Here is a 16,928-nt window from a genome sequence, read left to right on the forward strand (position 1 = left end):
GTCAAAGTCGTGCTCGAAACTGACCGACGTTGTATGCCAAGGTGTTTGGAGACAGGGCAACCTTGGGTTTGACATTATCATCAGTACTCCTAGCCCTTATGAGGATCGCGGTGCCAGACTTGAGTTCTCTAGCGAAAGTTAAGAAAAGGACTCATAATTACTATTCTCCGTGCTTATAGAGAGGTTCAAAACCGGTGAATAACATCGATCGTTTGGAACGTTGATCGTAAATTGAATTTCCAGCGATGATAACATGCCTCTCTGCTCTAGCCCCACTGCATAACGGAAATTTGGATCTGTAATGTGATAGAGCGCAACGGCGGAAAGAGGGGTCTGGGCTAGCCCCGGGTTAGGTGGCCAGTCGGGATCGTCGGGATCCTGATCCAGCTGATCCTGGCTGATTGCTTCGGCAAGAAGCTGACACACTGGACAACCAAGACGGGCCGCCTCTCTAAGCGCTGGGAACCCCGGAAACGTGTCGCGTAGGACATAGCTGGTTTCGATGGAACGATCCAGGGCAGTTTCTGAGGGAACGAACTCCTTAGGGTCACGTATATCCGAACAGAAATCGAGACCGGCAGCATTTCCTGGACCATCGAGACGAAGATGTACACACCGCGAGCATAACGTTTCCGCCATGCTTGCGGTTAAGAGTTTGGTCAACGCACAACTCCATTGTATACAGAAATTAATCCTGGGGCCATTTCTTAGCTATCGACTAGCACTTACACTCTTGGGAAGATTCAGGATGGAAGCAAGACCCAGATGGCGCTCATAAACATCCACTGAGAGTGGGACTGCAAACAACGCAAACAACCGGGAACTCAGTAGAGGAGGGGAGGCCTCGGTCTGGTACCCTAAACCAGCAAATTTTAATTCAGAGAAATACGAAGTAGAGATCGGCAATATTCTGCAGCACACCAGCTGGTTCCGCCCTGTATGTTAACCCCTCATTAATCCACCTGGCACTAAAAATAGATATCACGTGATTACCTTAAGTGAGAGGGTGCTTTCCGTCGTATTTCTGAGCTAAACGACTGCAACGTCAACAAAGCGGTTGAGCATGTTTTGCTCCATAAATGCCGGAGGTGCGGAATTTCTTCTAGGGCTGGCGCCCATGGAAGGGGTGACACGCGCTTTAAAATCCTCTCAATGCTTGTCTCGTAGTGTAGTAAACCTCATCCTGGGAAATCGAGCGCAAACCGAAGCGCCGGCCCTTCCGGGAGCCAACTAAACTGTACAAGCCGTGCACGTTGCGGCTATCGTTCAGAGTTGAGCGGCCGGCCGATTGTGAGTTGTTACTACTAAATATCATAAGGTTCGGGGGTTCCTGCTCTGAAATTAGAAGATTTCTTCAAAACATGAAGTAGGCTGGGACGCTGAGACCACTTTTTAAGGTTCTTGGAAGTTCAATATGCTGTTTTTCAGATCCGTAGAAGCGAATATACCCTCCTTCCCATGGAATCGTCTGAGGGGAGTCCGACAAAAAGGGCAACCAGCGCGAGCATGCTACAGTAACGACGCCGACAGGAGGCCAAGACCATCACCCCCAGCCATCTCACTCGCATCAAGGGACGAGCGGCGACTGTCCTCACTGCATGTCGCATCGTATTTGCAAGTGCAATTGGAGGCACGAAGTACTCCTCTCCTATGGACAATTCCTTCGAATAGAGCAGCCTTTGACGAGACGAGACATATAATTTATGTGGGGGCTGGCTATTTTCAACTAATCCTCCCGTCGGGGATTTGTTCCGTTCCGATAATGCGACCATAACGGTAACGGGAGGTTATTTCTTCATGCCCCTGGCCCTGGAACGCATCTACTGTACCACATTCCTCTCACATAATCGTCAATTGATCCTTCTACGTCCTCTGTAGCGGCTCTGGGTCAAGCTCGAGAGGAAAACAATGGTTGAGCCATCGCTTATTAACCTTCATCGCAGTCAAGATGCCGGGGGATGCGTTATTAACAACAAAAAGCGTCTCCGTGATGAAGGGAGGCTAGAGTCAAAGGAGTGTCGGGGGATGGACGGGCTAGGTTACACGCTCATTGTTGTGTCTGAATAGCCTGCCCCATAAGCATTGGGTCATCGCAGTGGAATGGCATGTTTGCTCCTCATCACCCCCGGCTTTTCGACAGCAGCACCACCCCACACTGGGCAGCAATAAAAGCCGAATGCCAAGAATAATGATAAATGGAAAAACGGGGAATTTCGAGAGCACTGACCTCGGCGGTGAGGATTGCGACCAGCTCTGCCGAATCACCGATCCACAACAACGCACATTTTCCACGGAGATGGGATGGACAATATTACTCAACTCGACTGATCATCCCCCTCAGTGCTGCCTTACACAGAAAAATGCGACGCGCCCCTCGCATTATTTTACGCGGGCCCTGCAGGTCGCTCTCGTATTGAACTTGAGCTACTCCAAATCAGGAAATTTTATCAGCTCCTTCGGCTCGTTCCGCTGTCAGCTTGCCACATCACAATGCAACGCAGGAGTGAGCTGTGGATTATTATCAATCTCCCCTCATTTCCGATCAGGACTTAAATTGCACGTTTACCACCAGCAACTACCTTTGTATAACCCCCTCCGAATACCTTTCGCCATCAGTCTCACGGCCTCAGCCTATTTTATCAACCTAGTCACGTATCAAAGTAGTTACGTTGCGAAAATGATTAACATGTCATCGTTCGGAACCCTCCGGGCGCTTGCCTGGGTCGTGTCCTTGGGACTGGTTCAGCCTGTCTTAGCTGGTGGGTTGCTGTTTTGACCCCAATTACAGAAAAAAGAAAAAAAGAAGCTAATTACGAGAGTTAAGACGGGTGCTCCGGCTTGGAGGAACATGAGTGTTGTTTTGCCTCTTGGTCATCATACTGGTCTTCCAAGGACGAGTATGAAGCACCGACGACAACCACGGTCTACTATACTGAGTCCTGGACGCAGGATGCCTACAATCCCTCACTCACGACGCTTTGTGACGGATTCCCGCGGGCCTTGGATCCAGTCCCAGAGTTTTCCACCGTCACGGTTTCCCTTGACGAGCCGAAAACCACCCTGCTGAGAAGCACTTATGCGTCTCCCGCGCCGACCTGTACGATAGCCGATGAGCATTGCGCACCGTACCTATCGGACTTCGAGTCAGCCTTCTCGAGTTACAACGGCTCGAATGCCACCCCGCATTCCCCACCGTGCACCACATACACCCCTTGTCCCCGCGGTGACGGCGTCTGCAAGATGATGGCTACCGAGGGAGTCAAGGTGTACTACTGGCCAGCAACCGTGACCGGCGACCTTTGCGGCGAGCGGACAACTATAACCCACCCCGAGCCTGCGCGCTCGACCATCGTCGACGGTACGACCTTTGTCTCGCCGAGCGTTTACGTCTCTATTTCCCACCTGCAAGCGGCTCAATACTGGGGCCAGTACAAAAAAACAGCGTGCGGTAAATGGATGACCGACTTTGTCGTCAGCCTGGATCCCTCTGATGTGAACACTCACTGGGGTCCCCGCCAGCGCAGGACCGCCGTCTTCAAACAGCTCAACCTCGCCGATCTCAATAACCCCATCCCCGCCACGGCCTTCTTCGGCCTCACCGAGTTGCCAAACTGCGCCGCGGCGCCGGAGAGCTGTACGTCGACCATCCCATACACGAATCAGCCGCGGCTGTCGGCGCCCTATGATCAACTCCGCGCGTTGAACTCCGAGTTGGACTTTTGCAGCATTCATCCTAGCCAATTCGAGATGATTGGGCCTGTTACGTGGATTCCGCTGGAGCCTACAGGTGATAGCAATTGGCCGGAGCCAACCGAGGCGCCGACCGAGGCCTCTCAGCCCGTCGTTGATGAACCTATCGAGACTGGCTCCTGAATAAATTTTATAAATTTTATGGGGAAGGATAATGAAAAGACATCTAGGCTATTTTCACATAGGAAGAAAATGATTTGAAAAGACATGAAAGGGATAAATGCTCCCTTGACCAAAACATTCTTGAATCTTTGTGCTGTGATTCGGCTTAATTAGCGCCTCGTTCCCTTGACTTGAACTTGACCTCAACTGAAGATGTAGAAAAAAAAAAAAAAAAAAGAGGGGGGGGGGCTCAGATATTGATTATAGATTCGTCTGATAGACATATAATTTATATGTCTATAGTTAAACTTATATCTTATCCCCATTTAGTTAAAGCAGAAGCTTCAGAGAATCTATATAATCAGCAGAGACAACTCTGCTTTATCTATATGTGGGACTTCAGGTGGAGCATATTATAATGTCCTATATAATCCCTCTCTTCTAAGGGTATAGTTTAAACATCACGGACTTGGTCAAAGTGGTTGATGGAGTCGGAATCAGTGTAAAAATCTAGGACCCCTTGGACGAGGAGGAAGACGACGAGTAAGCCCTCGCAAAATACGGGTGTGCTGGTGAATCGTGTCGACCCGGTAGCGGTCAACTAACTCTATTTGTTGTGTTTGGCCGCCTTTCGAGCCATTTAGCAGAGTCTGGGATGCTAGTCGGCTGCAACGGTTCGGATTTTTGCTATTTGCTTTTATTACATAGCAAGTCCACCTAGCACATATAATACAAGATCAACCATCTATGCATAGAGTGACCACGACCCTCAAGTTCAATGAAAACGTCATCCCACCAGCGAATAAACTCCCAGACCCCAGGGTATTCCACATTTATAACTCCTACCGACGAGATGAGCTGTTTTAACTCATCTTTAACGGAGAGGAAGCTTTGCCTCTCGATGAATGTTTGGAAGAGCAAGCCTTGCATCTTAGCCCTCACTGAAACAGGGGGCTCCCCTAATGGGATGCCCTGATGATCGGATCCATGACGAACAAGAAGGACCTCAAAGGACGGTCTGCATCGTGCATTCTGCCCCAAAGCATGCAGGTTTTGCAGACCCTCAAAACTGGCCAGATAAGTCTTCAGGAATAAATCATTGCAACTGACCACCATCGACGCGAGTTCGTAGTCGTCTACAGTTACGTCCCACTTAATCAAGCCCCTCTCGAAGTCGAAACCTAACATCAAGAGGAAGCTTTGGTCCCAAGGATGATCGAAAGTTTCCAGTTTCGCGAATGACTCGATGGTGACAACTGCACTGCGTAATGGATTTCGGTATCGATCCAATAGCCGGCCCTGTTGATGGGTTTCGTCTAGGTTAAGAGTCATTTGCCGCAGTAGAAAAGAGAAGGCTAGACTCATGGTTTGGCTCAACCCTCCCTGTATGGTAGATTCTCCGTTGTCGCTGAGTTTTCTAAACAGAGAAAGGGCATGTCGAACGACGCGTTGCCCGTCGTATCCGCTACCAGGAGGCTTGTCCGGACAGGCTCTGTATAGGATCATCGGAAGCAAGTCAGGAAGGTCAGAGGCCTGCAAGTCCTGAATAAATTTGCAGGCCATCCTTGGGTAAAATGCTGTCAGCGCTTCCACAAATTTGAGGAGATGGATTTTAGCGGGCTCTTTTGGCAAAAAGTAGTTCTTCTCGGTCGCCGTACTGTTGTTATCAGACCAATATCCCTCCAGGTGCCACTTCCACAAAACTTGGATTATCCAGTCCGCAGCCTCCAATGTTTCCGAACGATCCGCTTCGTAGTTTTGAGCGCATTTGACGATTTCCATAATGGTGGTACTTTTCATTACGGTACCAGCAGTGTCCTCGGCAAAAATTCCGGTCGCTATTATATCGAGGTAGCGGCATTCAAGCATAATGGCTTTCAGGGTCCTCATGAAGCATTCTTCGTCAGTCAAAGACGATTTTGAAAGTATGCTCCGGCCGTATTCCGAATCGGTAAAGAAGTCAAAAACTGTTCGGTGCGTGAAGTCGACTTGGATCTTGCCATATTCGCCGAGTTTTTTGGAGTCCGAGCGGACTTGGAATGAGTCGAGGGCTGATTCTGGTGTACATTCCAATAGCCCAGCACATCCAACCTCAATCTGCTTCATTGTCTTCTCAGCTAGTTCCAACAGGTTTTCTGCTGTTAATACACTGTTGTTTTCGAAGGAAGATTCCAGAAGGCCGCCTCCGTCAGCCATCATCGCCAGCTCGAGCAGACTGACCTTGGAGAATTTCGTCTCCTCAAAGAAAAGACGGCGCCCGACAACCAGATCGAAATAGAGTATTGCCGTGCTGGTGTCTATCCCGTGGTGTGTTGCCCGAGTCCACATTTCTCTGTACAACGAATCAAGATCCTGTTCCATACGAGACACTCTCTGCAAGCACGCCTTGGGTGTCTCCTGGCATTCTATGCCCATTTGGATACTATTCAGCACGAGGATAACCCACATAAAGACGCCCTGCGCTCTCTCTACCACGATGTGGGCTAGATGCTGTCGAAAATATGGTTGAATCTGCATATTCTCAAGGCGCTCGAGGACTAGCATCTCAATATCTAGTCGTGTCAGATTATGAACGGCGAGTTGATCAGTGTCGACGAAGTATGTCATAAATTTTGGCTCCGGTCGGCTTGAAGCGCATGTCTTCACACAGTCCAGCTCCGCCAACTCATCAAGCAACGATTTGATATCAAACTTGCGCAAGTGTTCAACCGCCTCGTCAAGACCGTCCAAGAAGATGCAAAAGTGAGTGTTGGCCGTACCTAACAGGCGGAAGAGGGCTTCTCTCAGCTCCTTCGTCGACCAGTCATGGTAAGTCTTTTTTGACGTGGAGTTGAAGCCGTTTCCGCTGAAAGATTCAGCAAGAGAGGGTTGGTGTTCTAGCATCTGGTAGAGTAGGGAGCAAAGCATCCCATCGACCGAGTTCTGCATGGGAACGCCTGGCTTCCAGAAAAAGTGATGAATAAGCCGTACATCCGGATTCCACTCCTGGAGATGCTCTAAAGTCTCTGGGCTGGTGATGATATATTTCATCAAGGTGCTCTTGCCTGAACCGGGCTTGCCGCTTATCCAGAACATTTTAGAATCGGATCGGAGCCAGGGAACAAAGGTCGCCACATCCGCGAGAGAGATTTCATCTTCGTCGCTTTCGTCTTCCTCGTTTTCGTCGCTATCATCTTCCTCCATTTCATCTAGAGAATCTCCAGGGGTGGAGAATATCCACCTAAAAGTTCTCGGGTAATTCTCCTCGATCCTGTTCCATCTTGCGTTGCGCTCTGGAAAATAGAGGCTCTCAAGTAGGCGCTTGTGCCGCTTTTCCTGCTCCGCTTTTGACCTTTCATCCAACCGGTTGTTCTCGACCTTATTAATGTCGGACCGAATTGCTGACTCTACAGTGGCTAGTTGACGGGTTATGTCTGAGCCTGTCTCGGTGACACATGTCTTTATCCGTCCGTTTTCCGTTAGGATGAATTGTTGAATGGTAGAGTTTTCTGTTTCGTAGGACTCTAACACTTGCTTAAGCCGATCGTCAAGCCTGGAGAAAGATTTGAGATGCTGTTGCTCCGAGGACCGGGTCTGGCTAGATAAATGGAGGAGAAGTTGAGTGTCGACTAGGCCTTGGTACCTCCCCAGATCCTTTTCGAGGGCCTCGAGGTCCTTCTTTTGCCACATCGATAAGACACTGCGGCTAATCTTTGTCATCGTCTTTCGAAGTCGAGGGCTGTTTTCGCGGACCGCCAACCGAGACACCATGTGATTGAGTTCCTCGGTCCGTTCTACACATTTCTGCGCGGCGTCTACCAAAGCCTGTTGTCCTTGTCTTAGGGGCCTCTCATCATTGACTTCATCGAATACGCGCCCATAAAGGCCCCGAACTGCCTCGCACATCTGCGCGAGGCGAGGATCCGGCGTGTGGTTATCTTCGATGCTCTTGTACGCGGTGATAACATCTCTCAAGAAAGTGGCGATCTGGATGATATTGCAAAGCAGGCTGATACCAGCCGCCGCTTCTACACCTGACATTTTCGAGGGATGGTAATCGACAGCAAGCCCGCGAGCATTGGGGCGTAAGGCCGATCGATCGCAGTCCGCGACGGACTTGTCAGAGACAACGGTGGTATTGGATCGAGGTCACGCTTGGGCATGGCCCATTCCAATAGGCTTCAATCGCCCTGATGAGTGGCAGAGGCGGGGTTCATGTTCAGGCACCAACGTTTGTTGAGGAGCCTGGCGAATCACCTGCTGCGATGGCCCTCCAGAACCAGAGCCTTGTGCGACCTGTTGGGCCATGTGTAAAAATGGAACCTGATATTTCAGGTAGGAACTGGATGGAAACCGGTGGCTATTTAAGGAAAGGAATTCGGGGCTGGAACGGAAGGGATTTTATGAAGCAACAATCCCTGTTTTCACACACTTTAGGCCCCAATTCCATGCCGATAATCCAACACGACCACGCATAGCAAAGCCAGGCCATCCCTCAGCTAACAAATCAGCTAAAGAGGCAAAAGCAACACCCGCCATGCCTGCATTGCTCGCAGTTTCAGCTCAGCCCTTGACCACTCCAATGCTCCTTTAGCGGCGCATTCGTAAGAGATATTCGGTAACTGGCTAGGTCCATCCCAGACTCCGGGGAGAGACCTCGGCTCTAGCGAGCCTGTGTTGCCAGTCGTGAAGCCTTCAGAAGAAGCAGACGGCGAATTGTAGTAATTACAACCTGGAGACTTACTTGATAAAAGAGGGAAGCTGCTTCTGGTGCCGCCAAATCGTGTGGATTCTGCCATTACTTTCACCTGCACGAGCAGTGGTGCGTAGGTACATAGCCTAGGTCTGGAATTGGCTTGCGAATTGATCTCGATACCATCAGATAGCAAAGACAGCGACTTGGACGGTTCAGATTCCGAAATCAGTTTTCCCTCCCTTGGCAAACTTATGGCTGCTGGTAAAAGGAAATATCGTAGTGGCAGCGTCAGAAATAGTAAGTCTAGTAAGCCCAAAGTTCAACGAAGACTACCTACAACTTTGCTGCTGGACGTTCCTTACTAGAGGGTCAGCCTTTGGCAACTTAGGGGACCCCTCACGAAACCGATTCGCGCAGTATAGCTGAAGTATCCAAGCTGGCCAGCTATACAGACAACTCACGACAGGCCACGCCTCTAACCAATTCCTCGCACTTCACCAGATCCTCCAGCCTGATTAGATACTCCAGGTTCTGAGGACCAGGTCGCTGAGAACCGAGAAGAGAGCATATGCTCTACAAGGTTAGAAGTATAGAAAGTTATAGCAGAGCTGAGATGAAGAATAAGACACCACCGCCAGGTCGAAAAGGAATAATTGTATCTTGAAGAAGCCCTGGCCACCAAGCAGCGAGGAATTCTCCTCCACCACGAAGAATAAAATACATATCAATACTAGGCCAAGTTACATCTCTTCTTATAGACGCCTCCAGAGAGTAATATACAATCACGAGCAGGGAGTGCCCACAGCTATCTCTAAAGAAAAAAGATTTGTCCAGTTTAATAAAGATAATTTATAGATATAATTTCAAGAAAGCAGTAAGGGCCTAAGATAGAAGTAGCAGAAAGAGATTCCACAAGTCTAAAATTAATTAATGTCACTCCTCCTAGTTTTTCATCACGAGTTTGAATTCTAGCTTCACATTACAAAAAAAAAACTCTGTTGCGCCCTTAGGCTCCGTCGAGCCCTTGCGCGCCCGCGAACCACCCTCTGGGCGGGGATCTTCTTTGGAGTGCGGATATTTCTTTACTCGATCCCTGGACACCGTCGGAACGTCTTCATAGTTCGGATCCTAACGTTCTTACCCTCGTCAGGGTTCGAACCCAGAACCTCCCGTGAACCAGTGATCTCAGTTCCTGGCTGCATCTTCTGACCGTCGGGCCATGGGCTGCTGGTGGTAATCCAGGGCGTGACTATGACATATAACACATAAGCAGGTGTGGTTTTTTTATAGGGGGTTGTGAGGTTGGGAAGGAGCGGAGGGGCGGAGAGATGGGAAGTGAGGGGGAAGGAGCGACTTGGTGATGGGTAAGTCTTTGGTGTAAGTCGAGAGCCAAATGTAGTTCACAGTTGAAGTAGAGATCCCCAGCCGCCCCAAGTTGACTATCAAGCTTGGGGAGGAACATTAGCCCCGGGTTGAGTTCAAGGGGTCTTAGAGAGAAAGGCTTTGTATATACATCACTGTAAAACTAGTATTAACTGTGGGCGGGATAGAATGTGGTTTCAAATGCGATGCCCGATGCCCGATGTGTCAACACGCGATAGACAATATGAGCATGGGAACAGAGCACCAAGTCTCAGACCCCTGTTACGTTTAAGACGCAAGTAATCCGCAACGCGATATTACTTTCCTGCGCGCGATTGTGACCTTTACTCACTCGTCCTCCCCAATTCGCTTGCTTTCCATCTTCGTAATAACAACGTTCATGTCTAACTGGGCCATGAATCCGAGGTTCACCCAGCAGAACGGCTTCACGGGGTTTCCCATTGGCAAAATCGAAGTGAAGAAGCAGCTATGTGAGACATAGTATCCCCCGTTTATCAGCACTTTTTGCTCTCAGGCCATGGGGACCAGAGGAAAAGGAGGTAAGCGGTCAATTACCACAGACGTCACCTTGCCCAGTTCCAGATACGCTAGTCTCTTTGCCACAGAGTGAAGGGGAACAGTAGAACTAGCGAAGGCCAAAGTGTAGGTCTAGTATGAACTAATCGCTAATTCCCCCTCCCTTCTTTTCCTCTAGCATCCTCCCTTTTATATCCTCCCCTAGCTCCTCAGATGATCTTCCCTTGACCTCTCCCTTCACACTGAAAGTTTCCCTCTTAGTTTATCTAGCCCAACCCTATCCTAGCTTTATCCTATACTTTAGGTTCAGTATATCTGTAGCTCTATAGGTATGTTCTAGTTAGCCTATTTTCCACGTCATACTATTCCAATTTAGATGACGAGTGTTTTCCATGTTGATTCTGTTATTCTGGGGTGATTTTAGTGCTCCCTCCGGCCTGCTGCAGCCCTGTGGACACTCCGTGCCGTGACACCCAGCACTTCCACCTCATTCCAGTCACGAACACAAGTCCGTACGCAGTTTCCATTTGCCGCAGTTCGCTCGGCTCAGCCTCAAGCCACCGTCGCGGCTCAAAGACGTCGGCATTCTGGCCGAATACGCCCGGATTGCGTATAATAGCCAGCGCGGACCACACAACTTACGTCCGAGCCGGCACCTTGAACCGGCACACCACGTCGTCGACGTCGGAAGTCTTGCACATTAGTCCCATTATGGGAGGCCACATGCGTAGGCCCTCCTTGATACAGGCTTGAAGGTAGGGCAGCGCAGCGCCTTGGATTCCTCGTCGGAAATGATGGGGCGTGTGGCAGAAGGCCCCCCGGTATCACTAGCGGCTTTGTCAATCTCCGCCTGGAGTCGACGGTATGCGCTGAGGTTGGCGGATAATTAAAATGTAGTGTTACGCAATGCCGTGGCCGTCGTGTCTGTCCCACCGAATAGCAAGACGAGCGCTTCGGCCTCGACCTGCGTACGGTCGAGACCGGAGTCTACGAAGGCTTGGAGTGCGTCCTCGTTCCGTGTCTTGTTAACGCCGTACTGCACATCCACCTGCGCTCTGATGAAACCCAGAAGCTTACCCACAGGACTCCCATCGTCCGGCTTGGGGAGAAGCGGTCTCACCAGCGGCATCTCGATCAACTTTCTCAAGAATGGCAGCAGCGTGACAATATGCCCCGGAAGGAGCATAGAGTCCGCTGCACCAAGGAACCCAATTACGTCCCCGTCAACGTCGAGATGCCCCACGGCCTTGCCGAATCCGAGGACGGTGATGACGCCCTGGGTGAGATACTGCATAATCCTAGACAGGTCACAAAGGCGCGTCATCTTCGCCGTAGACAGGTACTTGCGCTCGATCAGGGAGATGTATTTGCCGATCTGGGTGTCGACAATAATTCCCTGGTTGGATATGGACGCGTTACATATTGCGTGGGTGTCAGGATTCAGGAAGTATCAAGGGACAGATATCATCTTTTGACCGCCTTTACCCGCGTACCCCGGCGAGACGTGCATGCGCAAGCCGCTGGTGCCCCTTGTTAGATATGATGGTGAGCAGGTTGTCGACCGTCGGATCCAGCCCGGCAGCTTTGTACCACGGCGCACGATGGTAGCCGGAACGTACGCTCTAGATGCGGTGGATTTCGTGGACGTCGCTGCACACGACCCAGTCGGGGTCCGTTCGCACGAGAGGGCCCTTTGTGCGATGTACTCACATTAGGACATGCCAGTTCCTTTTTCTTTTCTTTTCTTATTTTCCTCATTTGATAACTGTTCGTCTCAATACTATTATCTTCTTACCATATTTGTTGCAGACCTCCTGGAGGGTCCGGCATAGGGTCCCCGGTAGGGCATGTCGGCTGAGCCAGAACTTCGCCCATCTTGCTACAGGTGGTCCGGGAATGTGTCGGAAGAGACGCCATGTTCTAAGGCGAGTGAGAGCGGGATAGAGTAGGAGACTGGGAGTAGTTTCAACGACAAAAATGTAGCTACCGAGGAAAGCCATTGAGGATATCGACGGTATTTGGCTTTTTAATCACTGTGCAGGTCTTGAATTGGTGGCAGTCAAGGCGAGATTCGGTCCGACATTCTACAGTGAACCCTGCCGGGAGGGAATGGCAGATTCCAAGTATGTTTAACAACATCGTACGGATGTAATGTGCGATTACCGGACAAGATACCAAGTTCAGGAAACATAAGGGATTAATCCCCGAGGGATGCTTATGCTCTCGAGGACTTTGTGTGAAAAATCCCGATCCGAGGATGAAGCTTACATTGTTATCGTCTCCCACTTGCAGCAGGCACAGTCCCTTCCAGGTAGTGGGCAGTGCAACACTACGTTGCAGCGATATCATCTGACGGTGGCCAATTTAGCAGGCTTTACGTACAGACCCCCATCTTTTCGATAAATGCCCATGGGCCAAGTACGAAGTAGAAGGCTCAGTGAGAGGCGAGCGGTGACCAAGTCGAGTGGTCTCTTCCCCCCCATCCCCCATTCATAATACTATGCCAGGGTTTTAATGTTATTTTGAGAGATCAGATCCACCACCTGACCTATCTCATGAGAGGTACTAAATAAGTATTTTCAAACAAACAACATTAGAGGATGTACCTGCTCAATACGTGATCTAAGATATGTCCGGTGGCAGCGAGGATCTCTCGAGCTAACGTTTAAAACCCTTGGTATAGGTTTAGATAGGACTGCTAGACACATCCCCGGGGTGTATGAAGAGAGGAGGCACTTACCGGGGAACTGTTGGTCGACGCATTGAAACTCTAAGCCCAAAATGAGTTCTATATTTACAGTTGGCCGAGGAAAGTTTTCAATTTTTCAAGATCTTTGACCGGGACCAGATTCGGACAACCTCCAGTTTTACTTTTGCCCACGTGCTCCTCAGCAAGAGATATCAGTTGGGTTCGTCCGACTATGCCAGTCTGAGGCGCCGAGCCGTCCCCATACTAGCCCCTCTCAGACTAGCTGCGGAGCATCTTCCAAATGGCTGGAGAGAGAGCTCGAAAAAGCTCAAGCATAAACCCACAGCTGCCTGCGCTGCGCTTTTTTTTTTTTTTCCACTTTTCCACTTTCCATGGCCCACGTGGGAAGGGCATTGGCTCTCTTTTCACGTCTGAAGATAGTTGCTATTAGTTTATTTCCTTTGCGGAATCACCGCGGGGTCGTGGCGAAAAGCCCCTCCAAAACGTTCTTTTTTCTTTTTCGTTTTTTCTCTGTTAACAGCTTGGGACGAATATTGAATACCGCATTAGGTGTGACAGCCGTCACTTTGTATTGAGCCTAGTCGGCGCCCCCGATTACAAAAGAAGGGGGAAGAAATCAACTGGTGGTTATCACCAGTGGGACTATCACAGCGACACAATGCCCTCTCGTGAATGAGTTTTATGTTCTATTTCCTCCTTCTGATCTACGATCGTGTGATAAGATTACAGGCGAGATCTATTTCCCTCAATTCAAAGGGATGTCGCACGACACATCTCCTTCTTCGGAAAAAGCAGCAAGGAAAGAAAACCGAATGACACTCGCCAAGAGGAAAAATGAGACCCAAGACTCCTTGGCAGGAACGCCGCCTCATGGCTACATGCATTGGTGTACTTCGTAGACAGGCTCCGGGATCGAGGGAAAACTGTTGGCTCCCGATCTCGACCAACTAGGCGTCGGTCTGTGCGGAGTTGCATTCCCATTTTCAACACCGATTCGCAGCCCCAGACGTATGTTGATCACGAATATTGGCTCGTATAGTGAGGAGAGAGAATAGAGGGCGGAAAAGTAAAAAAAAAAAGGACCGCGTAGTCTTGATGAGAATAATCACACAGTGGCTTCGGGGAACTATTGCTTATCCTCGCAATCGGGCAGATCATCTTCCCATTGGGCTGAATGCTGGACTCCTCGGTCGCCCAAAATGGAAGACCGACAGGCATTTTCCACGCTATGCCGTTCGGGGCGCGCCAGCCCATGCGTCCGGCGCGGAGCGCTAGTCTCATTCAGCACCGAGATGGCTCTCTAAGCATCACAGCTCGTCCGTTCATTCTATCTTCTGTGGAGTAATACGCCAGCACCGTGACACTGGAAAGAGATGAGCACGTTCGGGCGATGGGAGGCAACGTGGGCAAAGAATATATATAAATACCTCAGTCTTGCCTCTTAGTTTTGAGGACCGGATAAGTCGGCCACACTGAGGACTCGAGCTCACCAAGAAGTGCAGTGCAGTGCAAGCCAAAACCGCGACAATGGCTCTCGACGCTTACACCTACATCTTTGCCATCGGCACGCTCTTTGCGCTGCTTGAGGCATTCAACAATGGCGCCAGTAAGTGCTCCGCAACCTTATCAAGCCCTTGTTTTAACTTTTTGCTTTTTGTCTTTTTACTTTGTCGATCCCGTCCCCGCATAGTACCCTGAGGCTAACAAACTCCTTCTTCGTACAGACGATGTTGCCAACGCTTGGGCTACCAGCGTCTCCTCCCGATCCGTCACTTACCGCCAGGCTATGGTCCTGTGCGTGATATTCGAGTTAACCGGAGCTCTAGCCGTCGGCGCGAGAACCGCCTCCACCATCAAGAATGGTATCATCCCCAGCTCGTCCTTTGGCGACAACGCCGGCGTGCAGCTCCTTGCCTTCGCTTGTGCCTCCGCCGGTGCTGCCACCTGGGTGATGTGGTGTACCCGCAACTCCGCTCACGTCTCATCGACCTACTCTCTCGTTTCGTCCATCGCCGGTGTCGGTGTTGCTGCCGTCGGCGCCAGCAAGGTGCAATGGGGATGGAACAAGGGTACCGGTCTCGGCGCTATCTTTGCCGGTTTGGCCATGGCCCCCTTCATTTCCGGCTGCTTCGGCGCCATCATCTTCATGCTCATCAAGGTGACTGTCCACATGCGAAAGCAGCCTTTGCCCTGGGCTGTGTGGACGTCGCCCTTCTTCTTCCTCATTGCCGGCACCGTCTGCTCTCTCTCCGTCGTGTACAAGGGCTCTCCTAGGCTAGGCCTAGACAAGAAGCCCGCTTGGTACATCGCCTCTGTTTCTCTTGGTGTCGGCTTCGGACTTTTCTTCCTCTCCGCTCTTTTCTTCGTTCCCTACGTCCACGCCAAGGTTGTCAAGAAGGATTACACCCTCAAATGGTGGATGATCTTCCAGGGCCCCCTTCTCCTCAAGCGGCCTGCTCCCCCTGATGCCGAGAACACCAAGGCCAAGGTTCCCAACTATGCCGTCGTCCAGGAGGACAGCGATTCCGATGACGCCACCGCCCCCTCCACCCCACACCAGGGTGTCTTGGAATCCAAGACCACTGCCACCGGCAACGACGTCAAAATCGCTAGCACATCGTCTGTGGACGACCGCGAGAAGGGTCTTGTAGTCTCTGAGAATCCCCACGAGGAGTACAAGCGACTCCTTGCCGAGGCCCAGGAAAAGCACCACGCCAACCTGAGGAAGACGAAGGGCCCCCTCGGCTGGGCCATGCGCCACCTCCACAGGAACAGGCTCGGCGCCGGCTCCATCCACGAGACACACAACCTCATCGCCCTCGTCAAGCGCATCCCCGCTCAGATCGTTGTCGCGCTTCTCTACGGAACGCACTACGATATCCACACTGCCCAGATTGGCATTCGCGGATCCCCCGAGGGTAAGCGCATGGAGCGCGTTTACAGCTACGCCCCCAAGTACTCCAACGAAGTCGAACATCTCTACTCCTACGTACAGGTCATCACTGCCTGCACTGCCTCCTTCGCCCACGGCGCTAACGACGTCGGTAACGCTGTGGGTGTCTGGGCTGGTATGTACGCTGCCTGGTCGACCGGAAAGCCCAGCGCCTCCAAGGCTGAAGTGCCCATGTGGCAACTCGGCATCACCGCTGCTATGATTTGCATTGGCTTCATAACATACGGTTATAATATTATGAAGGGTTAGTTATGCTTAAAGTTGGAATCTGAGGCCTTTCTTGTGCTTCTTTTCACCTTTTGGGATCGGTGTTGCTAACATTCTTTTGGTTAAATAGTCATGGGTAACAAGCTCACATACCACTCGCCCAGCCGAGGATCTTCTATGGAGATGGGTGCCGCCATTACCATTCTTATCTTCTCCCAGTACTCTCTTCCCGTCTCTACTTCTATGTGCATCACTGGCGCGACTGTTGGCGTTGGTCTCTGCAACGGCACCTTCAAGGCTGTTAACTGGAAGCGATTCTTCCTCCTGTTCTTCTCTTGGATTATGACCATCCCCATTGCTGGTCTCATTGGAGGCTGCCTCATGGGCTTGGCTGTCAACACTCCCCACTGGTAAAAAAGTGCATTACATTGTCTGGCATGACAAAAAATTCCTGGTTCTAAGCTTAGACTTACGTCTGGTGCGCCTTTGAGGGCGCGTTCTACATTACATGCTCACAAGGGTTGGGAAAGCTGTTTATGGTTTTTAATGCATAATTTGGCTGTCATTCTTTTTAGCGGTTGTTTTTATACTTGCCCTCATTGGGGAGACTTTTCTCTATTACTATACACATA

General features: G+C 50.6%; 4 protein-coding genes across 4 annotated transcripts; 2 read left to right on the plus strand and 2 right to left on the minus strand.

Annotated features, from left to right (window-relative positions):
- Positions 1-2,686: 2,686 nt before the first annotated feature.
- On the plus strand, positions 2,687-3,873 carry SAPIO_CDS1573 (uncharacterized protein; the record flags this gene model as incomplete). The annotated part of the gene is made up of 2 exons (XM_016784809.1): positions 2,687-2,759; positions 2,825-3,873. The coding sequence occupies 2 exons, from the start codon at positions 2,687-2,689 to the stop codon at positions 3,871-3,873; spliced, it is 1,122 nt and encodes a 373-aa protein (XP_016645566.1).
- Positions 3,874-4,858: 985 nt separating this feature from the next.
- Positions 4,859-7,872, minus strand: SAPIO_CDS1574 (uncharacterized protein; the record flags this gene model as incomplete). Its single annotated transcript, XM_016784810.1, has 2 exons — positions 4,859-4,870; positions 4,963-7,872. The coding sequence occupies 2 exons, from the start codon at positions 7,870-7,872 to the stop codon at positions 4,859-4,861; spliced, it is 2,922 nt and encodes a 973-aa protein (XP_016645567.1).
- A 3,440-nt stretch (positions 7,873-11,312) lies between these two features.
- SAPIO_CDS1575 (uncharacterized protein) lies at positions 11,313-12,426 on the minus strand (the record flags this gene model as incomplete). Its single annotated transcript, XM_016784811.1, has 3 exons — positions 11,313-11,822; positions 11,920-12,008; positions 12,222-12,426. The coding sequence occupies 3 exons, from the start codon at positions 12,424-12,426 to the stop codon at positions 11,313-11,315; spliced, it is 804 nt and encodes a 267-aa protein (XP_016645568.1).
- A 2,237-nt stretch (positions 12,427-14,663) lies between these two features.
- SAPIO_CDS1576 (uncharacterized protein) lies at positions 14,664-16,710 on the plus strand (the record flags this gene model as incomplete). The annotated part of the gene is made up of 3 exons (XM_016784812.1): positions 14,664-14,742; positions 14,861-16,333; positions 16,427-16,710. The coding sequence occupies 3 exons, from the start codon at positions 14,664-14,666 to the stop codon at positions 16,708-16,710; spliced, it is 1,836 nt and encodes a 611-aa protein (XP_016645569.1).
- Between the last annotated feature and the right edge of the window lie 218 nt (positions 16,711-16,928).

This window comes from Scedosporium apiospermum, assembly GCF_000732125.1.
Source record: "Scedosporium apiospermum strain IHEM 14462 chromosome Unknown SEQ_SAPIO_0066, whole genome shotgun sequence".
Classification (NCBI taxonomy): Eukaryota; Fungi; Ascomycota; class Sordariomycetes; order Microascales; family Microascaceae; genus Scedosporium; species Scedosporium apiospermum.